The sequence below is a fragment of the Ixodes scapularis genome, unplaced genomic scaffold (genome assembly GCF_016920785.2).
Source record: "Ixodes scapularis isolate PalLabHiFi unplaced genomic scaffold, ASM1692078v2 PGA_scaffold7__128_contigs__length_106722199, whole genome shotgun sequence".
In the NCBI taxonomy this organism is placed as follows: Eukaryota; Metazoa; Arthropoda; class Arachnida; order Ixodida; family Ixodidae; genus Ixodes; species Ixodes scapularis.
Window position 1 is genome coordinate 27,961,659 of NW_024609882.1, and position 13,814 is coordinate 27,975,472.

A 13,814-nucleotide genomic window follows, 5' to 3' on the forward strand; every position below is an offset into this window, starting at 1 on the left:
ACTCACCGGTATAATAGGATAGGTCTGTAGCTGCATTTGGCATTAAGGCTCTTCCCATCGTCAATACTAACTGTCCCATGACAAATCTTGCAAAGAAGCATTGCTTCAATTGTCATCAGTCCTTTGAAATAACGAAACATCTGTACGCTGGGAAGCTCCAGCTGCCCTGGCCCCTTCTGTGAGATATCTGCAGGTTCACAGCTTTCACTCTTATAAAAGCACAAGCCCTCCTCCCTCTGTGAAGCACAAATAATATGCTCCAAGCTGGAAACCTGAACAAAGGCTTTTGCTGTTGTCCAGAAGTACAACGACCCATTGTTCTCAACAATTTTTGACAAGATAAACGCTAAACTCTTTTTTGCCAATAACATAAGATTTCAAAGGATATTGAAGTGGTCTCGCTTCGGAAGCATAGACCATGCACTTCCATATAACTTATTCATAAAACACCGTCTTTTTTGCTTGTTATTGTCTTTTTTTGCCATTGTGATTTTGAAATTTTTAGTTTTTCGAATAAATCTGAATGACAAAAATTTTTCAGGCGAGTGTTTTTCCGAGTTTACTTGTATTGTAGCGCTCTCAACTGTGGCTTGAACGAACTAGGCCCACATTCTGGACAGGGCACTGTTGACAGGGTGCCATTGGCAGATTTACGCAGGCGTACGAGCACTCGGAGAAATGTCTTTTTTATTGTAGCGCAGTGATTCCACTCCTGTGCCAAATGCGCCCTTTTTTGCCAAAGGCAATTTCCTGATTGAAACTTTTCCTGATCATTGGAACTTTTGCTCTAAATAGAATATTTTGAGAGTTCATTAATAATCCTGATTCATTACTTCATTGGGCAAAATACAAAAAATAAACCCACTTGCCCGAAACAATGAGCAAACTTGTTCCTTTTGTTTTGTCTTCCTAAAGCGCACCAAAAGACATTGAAACCTTTACTTAAGTTATGTGGATCACCCAGTATACATGCCATTATTGGGAATGAACTGGTGAATACACACATTTTTGTCTCATCATTATGAATGACTCGTATTGCAAACGAATTTTGGGGGAACGGAGGTGTCCCCGATTACGAGACGTGACTGTACCAGGTACGTCAGACTCGATGCGACAGACAGGTTTTGCTCAAGTTCACATCTTGGCTTGCCCTTGCTTGGTGTCTTGCAGCGAGGAAGATCTCAAGGACGACGTGTCAGATTCGGACGGCGATATGGACACTGGCGAATTCGACGGGAAGCCTAGGTGGGTCCCTTTAATCCCTCATTCAGTTGAAGGTAAGGCGCACGAAATATTGAGCAAAGCGCCCGTGTCACATGCCGTATTTACATGTTTGTAAGTCGACTCGATTGTAAGTCGACCCCCCCCCAACATTGCACATCAGCAAGAAAAAAAAAAATCTTTAGATGCACATTTTTCTGCGAACATATGAGAACGGCAAGTATCTGTTTCCAAAGCCCAGGCTCCAACACCTGATTGATGCCTTCTGGCGTACTTTGGCTGTGCATTTGTGAGGTTCATGAGATGCCCAGGCGTTATAGAAACTAGGAAGTTCACGCTGGGAGGCCGTACAACTGAAGCTGCTCTCTGTCGTTCTCACACCGTCTGCGACTAGCCTATGACTCGTCTGCACTGGTGATGTCAGTCCCGTCATCATCACTGCTACGTTCTCGAAGCACGTTGTCGGCGTCGTTCAACGAAATCTCGCACTTCGCAAATGACAGTATCAACCGCATCTTCTGCTCTTGCTCAGCGATCGCGTTGCACGTCACAAGTAAGGTTTGATTGCGCACCTTTGCAGCGTACATTGCAAGCCTGACCTCCAATTCAAAAAGGCATCCCCACCTATCCAAACTTTGGCGTACGGAAGCCTCTTTATTTGCCGTCACAGCGTAAGATCCCGCGTCATTGCAGACTCCACTGAAGCATCACCTGCTCCGACGGGTCGTACTTGCGTCCAACAGCACAGTTGTTGGTTGCTTTTGGGTGAAGAATGGCCATAAACCAGCACCGAAAACCTAAATTGCGTGGATCATGCATATCAGTACAAAGAAAACGTAGTTAGCGCTCCAGCATGATCTTGACACTCGATCAAACGACGTGCGACCATGACTTGTGCGAAAAACTGCGACAAGAAGCCGCAGCAAATGAGGCGTGAGGCTGCTCCAGCGGCCTCCGGAGTGGCTCTTACAAGAACTGCCGCCATCCCCGGGAGTCGGACGTGCCATGCGCTTTTCAGTGCCGTACATTCAGATTAATTTGAGAGTTGCTATCAGTAATACTCGTTCGCACAAATAAAAAAATAAACTTGTAAAATGAGCGCACAGAATAGCACAATGCTACATGTACAGCTGGCTGAACTTGTAACAAGCCAAGGTGTTCTTGATATTGCGATTGTTTCATTGCTGTCAGGCGTTGGAATGCTTTGGTTCGATTTTAAGTCGACCCCCCTGTTCAGATTTTCAAAAATTGAAAAATGGGTCGACCTACATTCGTGTAAATGCAATAAGTAGCCAAGTCACAATAACTGCCTGTCCCCTACTTTTGAAACATTTAGGGGGATGGTAGGGTAAATGGAATCTTTGTTTTAATTTTGGACCTTAAAAACTTCTGCTTATTTTGTTGTGAAATTTTTTTGTATTCAATGGTCACACCCTTGGGATCAACTTTTTGTTGCTTTTTTAGTAAAAACTTTTTATATTTGTAGTAACAAAGTGTCAAATCTTAGGTTGATTTCGAGTTTGTTTTTAATGTACGCAACAAAAAATAGGATGCTCATTTAATTTGGCACATATCTTCCTCATGTTAGTGACTTTAAACTGAACCTAAGAGATATATGTTTAAACATGCAAAAAGCAAAAAAAAAAAAAAAAAAATTGGTCTGTTTTGTCATGAGCCTAAAGATGGGAACTTTTTTATTTTAATATTATTAACATTATCATGTAGTGAATTATAGAAACTTTTGGGTTCGAACTGTTGGCAAGATATTTTAATATAAGCTGTAAGAGCTTCAGTGTAATCGGATAAGTGGTTTCTTAGTAAAGATACATTAAAATTCCGAAAATTGCAAAAATGTCCTTAAAATATGAGTCAAGTACATATCAAGTGCCTACCCTAGCTAACTTTTGAGCCTGCTGTGTTAAGCGAGGTGTTCTTCTGTTCCAACTTCATTCCTCAAGAAGCCGGTGCAATGTGGCAAAGCTTTACCTTTGCATGTGCCGGTGCAAAGCGGTGAACCTCGATGCGAAGTGCATGTGCCTGTAGCATTCTGTTAATTCAAATGGGCCTACGCCACCGTACCTGCACCTTTCACTTTTCTGCTCTCAGACTTTGCAAGCGCCCGTCCCCGTTTTCTTGCGATTGTCTTCCAACTTTTGAATGGGTGCTTGCTCAGTGTCTTACGGTTGGTTCTGAAAGCTTTCCAAAACAGTTGATTTTTGATTAACTGTAAAATGATTTGAAACATAATTTTTTTTTAAACATGCTTTCCTGGTGGGTTTTAGATTGTAATGCATTTAGGGAAATTAAAATACTTTGAAGCTATCTAATCTCAAATCTCCAACCACTGCAGAACCAGATAAAACAGCCTCCAAAGTGTAACAAACTATCGGTTTTTTTGGGGTTTCTTTTCGCGAAGGCCATCAAATTATTACTGCTGGAGGCAAGTAGGTCAAAATGCTAGAGTGGCACTTTTAGGGGGGGGTGTATGACTAAAACAAGGGTTCTCAATATTGTTTACCTCAAAGAACCCCCCGCTTGCCTCGAATGGCAGCCAATTGGGACCCCCTCAGTCTCAGCATTAATCCAATGAAGCAGTGCAGTAGCTTTCAGACCTTGTGAACAATAATGCACATACTAAGGAGCATAGTTCAAGTTCAAGTTTAATTACACTCAAGAACATCTGAATAATGTATTACATGAGAAGTTAAAATAATTAATAAATAATCCTAGTCTACATTAAATGTTTGGATTGCAGCACTTTTTATGTAGTTCACACAGGGGCGGATTTAGAGGGGGGTCCGGATGTCCTGACCCCCTTGTTGATTTCTGCATGTGTAAAATTTAGGGCGTAAAACGAAGGAGGGGGGGAGGAAGTTTGTAAACGCATGGTACGCTGACCAACACCTGACCCCCCCCCCACTCAGGAAATTCCTGCATCCGCCCCCGAGTTCACAGTAAACATGTAAAAAACGAGAAGCACGGGAGTACAAGGGATCACATTCCCAAAAACATTTCGCACTCAGAACAAAATAAAAGTGGGTCCTTAGCAGTTACAATGTTGTCAGGAAATGAGATCCAGTCTTTCATGCACAGGGAAAGCGGAGAAAATTTATGTTGATTAGTTCATGATTGTAATAGTTCAATTTTGAGCACATGAGCACACCGTGGAGATGTGTATGAAGGAGGACGACAGTATATGCAGTTTAGGTGTGGCAGGTCGTAGCTCATATTATGAAAGAAGCGCATATTACGAAAAAATACGCGCAAGAAAGAAAGGCGCCGACTTTTGGGGGCCGAGCCCTGAAACTTCCCTGAAAAAAACGAAGACCCTCCCCCCTCTTTTCTCCGCGGCAATGCCGGGAACTGGGTTCCGGAGGAGTGTCCTGGGGAAATAACGAGCTTTGCGGGCCGTTTGGGGCTTTATAATTATTCTCATTTGTATTTGTGTTCTGATATGGCGATCGATCGAAAGTCGATGACAGATGTGGTCCCATCTATAGAAAAAGAAGTCAACGGTCACCAAAGAAGAAGGCGAAGAGCGAGGACGGAGATTCAGACGACTTCAAAGACAAGCGGAAAGACAAGCTAAAGAAGGAGTCAAGGAAGCTTGGGTCAAAGCTGGACGACAGCCCTATGAAGGCCACGGACGACGAGTCATCGGAGTCCAAGAGCCAGGACGGCCGGTCGGCCGATCAGACGGGTACGACCTCCCCCCCCCCTCCCCCTCAATTCATAAAAAAGTTTTCAAGCTTACGAACCCGGCCGGTGTTGTGCTCTTTGCTACGGCTCAAGATGGTGCCGTTTGGTGCTGGGTTGCATTGCACGGTTCGAAATTTGACTCTGCTATTTGCGTGTCCCCCAGGTGACGATAGCCAGTCAAGCACAATGTCTGAGAAGCCGAAGAAGCCCTTGAAGGTGAAGAAGACTACCAAGGCAGAGGCAGGTTAGTGGAATCTGTTTGTGGCATCAATACTTGGTCTAGCTCCAATGCTGTTGTGCTTTGTTTCGTTGTGAGCATGAGTAAAATAGAAGCTATAAGTGCATGCAAGCGCCTTGGACGATGCCGTTATTAGAGAGTTTTAGTAGATCGTTCTGATAACGATCCCAATGATAACGCGATGCATGTGCTAAGGTGTCGGCGGAGTATCGTTGTATCGTTATCGGAGATGTCGGAACGACCCACTAATGCACAATGGGGTCTGCGTAATATGGTTTGTCTAAGCTGTGGCACTTGCCCTTGTATCTTCAGCTGTTGTCAACTCTCGATAAATCAAAGTCGCCTTATTCGAATTTTCGGTTAGTTCGATGCAAGGGTGAAGTCCTGGCAATTCCACATACAAGTTTATGCGGAGAGCAAGTTGTCTGCTTCTTGCGCAGGAGTTGTGGTGATATCAGAACGATGACGAGCTTTGATTGGCTTTAGTTGAAAGGATAGTGAGTAGATCTGAATGCTAGATGCCTTGAGGTCCACCCACTATCTTTCTCAGTCAGCCAATAAGAGCTCGGTGTTCTAACATCGTTGCAACTCCTGTGCAAGAAGCAAACAAACTTGTACTGTGCATAAAAGAAAACGTGCTGTAATTCCAAGCTTAACTGTTGCATTCTGTTGACGGGGGCAGACGTTGAAAAAGAGAAAAGATTAAAAGAAACAAAAATGACTCGTCGCCGACTGCAATATTATTCGAGTTACACTTGAGGCAGTAGGCCTGGCCTAACACAACCGGGAGGTTCGTCTCGGTTGCCCTGAAGGCGTCATGGCCCACAGCAAGCCCTAAAAGGTGATTTCGAGCGGTAGGCATTGCAGGACTTACCGCTGCGGAGCCGATGAAGGACACGTCTACTCACGTCGGTGCTGGAGTCGAGAACAAATTTTACTTCTTTTTTGAAAGCCGCGTGATACAAAAACGTACAAGACACGTTACCGTCGCTCAAGGTGGCTGGAAACGAAGGGCGAGGGGCGCCCTCTGGAAACGACAATTATAATTGAAATGCTACATTATTTTTGGGAGTGAAGAATTCAAAGAAATTTTATTTAATGTTTTTGAGAAGTCTGGCAACATGAAAAAGCCTCGTGGTTATGCTGACTTAAGTTAAATCATACCCTTGCACCCTTTATTGCTTTCATCTACTGTGTGTGCGGTCGGGGAAAAAGATGAAATGAGTGCAGCGCACGACTAAGCCACCAGGCAGCCAAGCTAAACCAAACTGCATGGCTAGGGGCAGTCGCATCATGGCGCTGTTTCCACGGAGATTATGGAAGCGAGCGCGGCTGCGCGGCGCACATGGTCAACAAGGCTTGGTTTAAGGCAATACCTGGCCCTATGAGACGTTTTGTCCATCAAAGTGTTGGATGTCGACAAACATGTTGTGGTCTGTAGTCTGCTTTCGAACAGTGACATCATGAAAGTGGTTAGGTCTAGAAGTGATCATGTCGCTCTCTTTGCCGAGTGGCTGAGTGCTGCGGACGCAGAAACTGCTGTGGCGCCACAAGGTACAATTTTGTGTTTGTTTCATTTGGTGAGGAAACTGCTAAAGGTACCCAAGAAAGGTTTGCAATTTGCAGAGCATACCGTGAAAACTGAAATTCAGGTGCAACCCCCAATTTAGAAATTCTGAAAATCAAGAAAAATTTTCTTACGACGAGAAAATACAACCTTACCTAGGGAAAAAATCGGACAAATGGAACCCGGCGAGATTTCACGGCACATTTACTTTCTTTGCACCGCTTTGCATTCGCGCGCGATGAAACCTTTGTCCGATGATGTGCCTATTCGCTGTCTATATGCCACAATGCATTGTCTTGCGTGCCGTCATTTGTTTTGCTGATGCTGCACTTGTGGAACGACTTGCACACAATTTCGTCCGGGGCGACTTCTACGCCTGTCAGAAGTGGCAGTGGTTGCAAGTGACCAGTCGGTGTCAGATTGCCGTGCGTTTCTGCGTATGCGATTGCCTTTCACTTGCAAGCTGTCGCAAACTGGCGTCTGCTCCCGCTCATTCTTGCTCGGGGAGCAACAGTGATCATTGCGATACAAGAAACAGAAGTAGTGCAAAAAAGCATAAAATGGCGGCAATGGGCACCCATACTTGTCAGACATTTTTTTTTTTCCACCTATGCTGAGATAGGGGTCAGCTTGTTCTATTGCATTCCCCCCATAAAATTAACTTATATTCTTGTTTATACGGTACTTAATACTGCGTGGTGCAGTTAGCGGCGAGTACTAAAACTCTTGCCGTTGGAAGCTCACCAGCTTGCCTTTGCCTTCAGTATTCTCTTTAAATTCAGTAATTGTCGGCGCACATTCTTCATGGCCATAGATCCAGCGTATAATCTGTGAAGCAGAAAGATTACGTTGAGCTCAATAACATTGTCCGAAAGCAAGTGAATACGAGCACTCTGCAATATTGGGTATAATCTTTATTTAATTCCTTGGGTCACTCTAACTGCATGTCATTAGAAAAGCCAAGGTTTGTCGCAGTTCCTTTTTACATCCACATCAGTTGTGCGGCATCTAACCCTCCAGATGCTGGCAATGGTACCCGCTGGTTATATTTTCTTTACGGCTGCTTCTTTTAATGCTGACTGTCTACAACAGGTCAGAACAGTGCAGGCAACTACCGTAAAATACCGCGGAAGTGTCGACTTTGTCCAAGCACCCATTATTAACATTTCCCAAACTTGGGAATTGGCAAATCATATGTTCAACACACAATTTTATCGGACAAGCGCCCATGTCTGGATTAGCCCAGTTTTCAGGGAAGGAGGAGTGCGCGCTTCCCCGGTATTTTACGGAAACTAAAGAGAGTACATTTTGAATGTTATAAGCTGCTACACTTTCGCTCACTTTTGCATAGCGCTGGCAGCTTCTTTGGGCAAATTCTGCACCGCAAGCCTATCTATAATCCTCTGTTTGACTTCTATTCAATGCTGCCACGACAATTTTGCAGACAAGGCGGGCAAAGGCGATGCCAAGGTGAAGACTGGGCCACTCGAGAGCCCCGGCAATGGTACAAAACCACCGCGGTTCCCGCCCACTCGAAGCTTCTTCAACGAGGAATACTGCTACATCATGGATGCCAAAAACTGTGGAAACATCGGCCGCTACCTCAACGTGAGTGGGACGAGTGGTGTTCTGTCAGTGATATCAGTAATTGAGAGTCCTTATAGTCTCTTTTTTTGATGCCTATCACTTTGTGGGGGAAATGCATCTATGCTGAAACTTAACTGTTCGTGCTTCGGTGAAAAAGTCAGATTGGAATAGAGAGGAGTCCAAGCTTTTCCCGAAATCTTGCCGAGTTTTGAAAAGGCTTTACGGCTTTTCTAGCCTTTCGAGAGATGACGTTTGTAGCTGGCACCGATGCCAGTGTTGCCAGAAACACGTTTGGGCACACTGCTGCCTGAAAGATGGCAAGGCTTAAAAATTCCAGCCAGCAGATGTCACAAAAGCGAATTGGCAAGGATAGGGGACTGGTGAATTTTATTGCAGCAACCTTTAATTATTATCAGCTTTCAGATGCTTGCTCTCCAAATGCACGAGTAAAACATGCTCATACTAATTACAAAAGCACAAAGGACAAGGACAGAACAAAGATATGATCAGGACAAGTGCTTGTCCTATTCATATCTTTGTTCTGTCCTTGTCCTTTGCACTTTCGTAATTAAGATGTTTACCCAACTAGCCCAACAGTTAATTTTGATTCAGTATGCTCATACTGTTGTTGGAAAGCTTTGCCGTCCTTAAAGTTTGTTTGGTTTATCTTTTGTGAAAAAACATTAACTAGGGTAGAAAACGGCAGAGTTTTGAGACCAGAAGCATCTAAGGGCTAGGGAATTGTTTATATGGTTGATTCCTAGGTTCCCGAGAAGCTGTGAAGGAAGCATGAAGACATTTGTTGAGGAAGTGTTCAAATGTTGAAACATTTAGGAAACAACGTACCTGCAGCGAACATACAGTAATCCCTCGTTATAACGAAGGCAACGGGATGGCAATTGAATTCAATATAAGCAAGAATTTGATAAAAACGTTAGAGTCAAAATAAGTGCCAGCAGCCTTGAAGGTGGACTGGAACACTGCGGAACACTGACCGTATATTTAATTAAACAAACTTTGGTTATGAACATCCTGCGTCAGGGGTTGCTTTTTACGTGTTTTCATGTCGTTCAACCCACAGAAATTGCTCAAAGCTCGGGTTCAGTCGCGCGCCCCGCATTCGCGAGCGACGGTGATGGCAGCATACTTTCACGTTTTTCGCTCGTCTGCGCTGGAATGTGCCTCTGCGAAGCGTTTGTGCGATCGTAGGTCCGGATATCGCTATGAGATAACATTCGTCAGAGCCAGTGGTTAAAGGGATACTACAACGAAATTTCGGCGCTCATTTTTTGGTCTATATGTGTTCAAAAGAGCAGTATAACATGGAACATACCAATATCTTGTTAAAAAAGTCTCGAAAAGGAATTTTAAAACAAATTAAACGATTAGCAAAGAGCACCTGGTGGATGTCACTAACGCCTCGTTTGTAATGCTCGTCTAGGAACCTTGACAGCTAGTGACGGAGGTTGTCTCGTCTCCGGCCACGACGAGAGAAGGGGGGAAGGAGGAACTCCCCTCTTCCCGAGAATCCCTTTTGTGTGTCGCAGAAGTCGCTATTGCCCCCTAGAAGATTATAGAAGATTAACTCTTCACTCAAAATTCGTACAAAAGCAGCCGCTTCGGTGGCTGGAACGACTAGGCCATCCTCTCGACGTCAGCCTCGCCGTAGCTTTGCTCGTCTTGAGACGACCTACGTCACGATTGCGTTGGATGTCACGTGCTCTAAGCTGGGCCTTCTCCGAGCGCTTGCCAGAGTGGGCCGTTTATAACGAAAAATACAGCCACCAGGATCAAAATACAAACGTGCGATTGTCATTTACGGATATTGTGGATCATATTCAACCTATTTTTGAACACGACGGGAATATTTCAAATTTCGTTGAGGTATCCCTTTAATGAAATCTAAGCGAGAAGTATTTTTCGCTCCTCTCATTATCCAATTGCACTTCACTCGCCGGCAGACCGAGACGACTGCGGTGGTTTTCGCCGGCGCCCTGAGGAGATCTGTCCTCTCAATTTCTGGGTCTCGTGTAAAAAAAGGTTATCGCCGAGCATGACCCTGAATGCATTGTATAGCGCTACGTTTAATACGCCGACATTCCTTAGAAACTAAGGTTGGCTGCTACACAGGATGGTTGTGCTGGTCTGGTCATGCTCGGTGCGAACCGCTGCTGCTAGGAGCCACATCACGCCGCCATTTTCTTGTCGCGCGCTTCCAATGGCCCGGTTGCAGCCATGTGGCTGGTTTCCCTAATGAGGGGAGCTCACATTGTACGAAAATGGTACGGAAGCATTACTGTTCGAGTGCTCGTTCTCCTTGGCGGGACGTGGGAACTGAACTCGCAAACCGTACTTTCCCGTTTCTCCGCTACAGCATAGCTGCTGCCCCAACGTGTATGTGCAGAACGTATTTGTGGATAGCCATGACTTGCGGTTTCCATGGGTGGCCTTTTTTGCAGCCAGGTGAGTGTGCTTCCTGCTGTGTCAATGTGAGAAGAAGGAGTTAGAACTCCAGTTTTTATCAGGCTGTTGCTCAAATGCTGTTTAAAGGCCGACCTACAATCTCAGTTTTCTGCAAGGAAGATAATCCTCTTAGCGCTCCCCCTCTCCTAAGCTGCGAGGGGAGCCAAGTTGCTGTGAGATAAAAAGTGGAAAGGATGTGAGGAAGGGGCAGGCGGGCAAAAGTGGAAAGCGTGGAATGTACGTCGGGGCCTCTATGTGTTATTTCAGAAGATGCTTCACATTTGCTCATTGTTGTTTTGCCCGTAGCTGCCAATAACATTAGGCTTCTAAGCTGGGTGGAGAATGAAAATCAAGATGATTTAAATCTTGATTTAAATGAGACCGTTTTTTTATGGTGAATTAAATCAAACCTTTGCCCCGCAAAAATAGTCCCCAAACTTTTTGTTTATTTAATTTGATGCTCTATTGTGCATTTGTTTTATGTTTAAATCAAAGAATCGTCGAGCAAAAAAGATTTGAATAAGTTGGGCTGCGAGCAAAAACAAGAGCTCTTCTGAATGAATCGGAGTGTTGAGCTTGACTTTGTTTTTCAGCTATGTAACATTCTATTGCAACAAAATCAGTATGCAAACAAAAAGAATCAATAACTAGAAAAGTAATGGTCCCATAGCAATCCAGTCAGAACTGGATAGTATAAAATCAAATAAAGCTTTTAACTAGCAAGAAAAAAAAAAAAAGCTGTTTTAGTTCTAGCATAGCAGAGCTTACAGCAATGAAAAGTAAACAGTTCTCTACATTTACCTATAGTAATTCTCACTCTTATCTGTGATCAGACGAATTGATTAATCAATCTGCCTTGTTGAAAATTACATATAGTGGTAAAGGATCACTATTTTCTAACTGCAGTTATTTAAATAAAATCGATCTGATTTAGGTCAAATCTGATTTAAATCAATAAATTTATTTGTTTGATATTTTTAAAACAATCATGATTTTTTTACCCTGCTTGTAAGGTAGCTCAAAATGTAGGAACTATCACAACAGACTGTACAAGACATGGCAACTATTGAGATTTTACTGTTCTATTGGTTTCATGAACGCTTGGAACAAACGATATGTATGAAAGAATATTTTTTTAAAGTTACTTTAATGGGCATCTAATTGATAAAAATGTACATAAATTTATAATTGTTTGCGGTCTCTGCCAACTACGCTCTACTGTATTTAGCGTTCTACTGTATTTAGCGGCTCTTGGATGCTTTATTTGGTAAGCTCCAGTTTGTCGTGACCTTCGGTACTAGCGGTGATGCCAGGAAATTTCAACTCGAGTTTAATTTAACATATTTTTGTGTATCAAATTATTGATATATCAAACTATTTTACGATCCCTTTTGAATTCAACATATCCGGGTTCGACTGTATATCTATAAAAGAAACCATAATGAAGGCACAACATTCGGAATAAAAACCCGCCATCCCAGTACCAACATGAAACAAGCACTTAACTGGAGACTTTCTCATTCCATGCAGGTACATCCGCGCCGGCGTAGAGCTAACGTGGGATTACAACTACGACGTCGGAAGTGTGCCGGAGCGGGTTATGTACTGCCAGTGTGGTGCCGACGAGTGCAGGGGCCGCCTCATTTAAGACTTCCTCTGTCCTTTGGGCGGTGGAATCTGTTGCCCACCCAAGGCAGCTGGATGTGCCACCCAGTGCCACCTACACAGTGGATGGACAGCGTTACACACAAACTCCGGTTGGAAGCTGCTGCCTGGTGTTGGCCACTTAGAGTGGATAGTGCTGCACACTGCGAGTGGATGATGCTGCCCGGTGTCGCCCCCTTTAAGCAAACAGTGGTACGCATTGTGGGTGGAAACTGCTGCTTAACGTTGGCCACTTCGAGCAGACAGTTCTACACACAGTTTCGGTGAAAACTGCTGACTAGTGTTGGCCGCTCCGTGTGAAAAGTGCTGCACACAAAGTTCGGGTGGAAACTGCTCCTTAGTGTTGACCACTTTGGAGTGACAGTGAGGCCCACTGGACTGGTGGGGAGGGCACATGACTTGCTTTATTTAGACTGCTGCCCATGTCCACTGGGGGTGGGTCCACCTGTGTGTGGGCAGTGCGGATGGCGATTCCCAGTTACTTTTGGGTTGTGTACATAATATACCTGCTGTGATTATGACCACCACTGCTCAAAGAAGAGCTTGGGGTGGTTTTACTCTCAAGAGTGTGTAGTACCTTGCGATGATCTTGGTGAGTCTGCAAGCAAGCAGCTTGCCTGTCATCGTTGCTGTGGTTCTTTGTCCATGTATAATTTTATCATTGCGTTTCTGTTTTTGTTTTTTCCGAGTTTTACGAGCACAATGGGTGCTTAGGAGTGAAAGCGTGGATATGAATAAAAGATGTTTGGTTGAATTCATTAACCTTTATCTATATATTTTAAAGCAATAGTTTTATAGGCCCAACCGGAGCCATATATAGAGAGTTTGGTCAATGGAAGGAGCCGGTGGGAGCGGCGAAAGCGGAGCCGTTGCCAGCTCCGCACATATCCCCCGTGATGAATCTGCGAAGTAAAAATATCTGAGATGACCTTGAAGGTGCTGCATATTTCGGCGCAGGTATTTTAGCTTTCTGAATGAGGCTGAAAGTACATGAATGAATAATTGTAAGAGATTGATGGAAATACGGAGTTCCAATATGCTGAGTGCATTTGCTGAGCCAGCAAAGGTCACATTGATGAGAAATGATTCCCGTAACATGAGGTGAAACTGTGAACGTGGGGTTAGCATTCGGTGTTAGGGTCAAAGTTCACACGGAGCCTTGTCCTTGGGTTTTATCGTCCACTCGCTTGTGGCTGTGACTGCGACTGCAATCAGAAGAAAGATGGAGTGCATCCTGAATGTCGCCTTGACGACAAAGCAGGGCTGCCAACCTGAGTGAAATTTCCCAGATTAAGGTAATATTCAGGTCCATGTGGGAATAAGGGAAATCTTGCTAGTTCGAGGTAAATTTTGGGCATCATATGTATCAAGAAT

At 44.2% G+C, this 13,814-nt stretch overlaps 1 protein-coding gene across 14 annotated transcripts in view; it reads left to right on the top strand.

Annotated features, from left to right (window-relative positions):
• LOC8051603 (histone-lysine N-methyltransferase SETDB1) overlaps positions 1-13,202 on the top strand; it is a 167,778-nt gene extending 154,576 nt beyond the window's left edge. For all 14 annotated transcript variants that reach the window (XM_040210531.1, XM_029973633.4, XM_029973634.4 and 11 more), the window contains 6 exons: positions 1,171-1,245; positions 4,722-4,921; positions 5,084-5,164; positions 8,170-8,333; positions 10,687-10,775; positions 12,306-13,202. In XM_040210531.1, the coding sequence (XP_040066465.1) occupies positions 1,171-1,245; positions 4,722-4,921; positions 5,084-5,164; positions 8,170-8,333; positions 10,687-10,775; positions 12,306-12,423 (727 nt within the window). In that variant the 3' untranslated portion in view covers positions 12,424-13,202. The remainder of the gene's footprint in view (positions 1-1,170; positions 1,246-4,721; positions 4,922-5,083; positions 5,165-8,169; positions 8,334-10,686; positions 10,776-12,305) is intronic.
• The last annotated feature ends 612 nt before the right edge of the window (positions 13,203-13,814 follow it).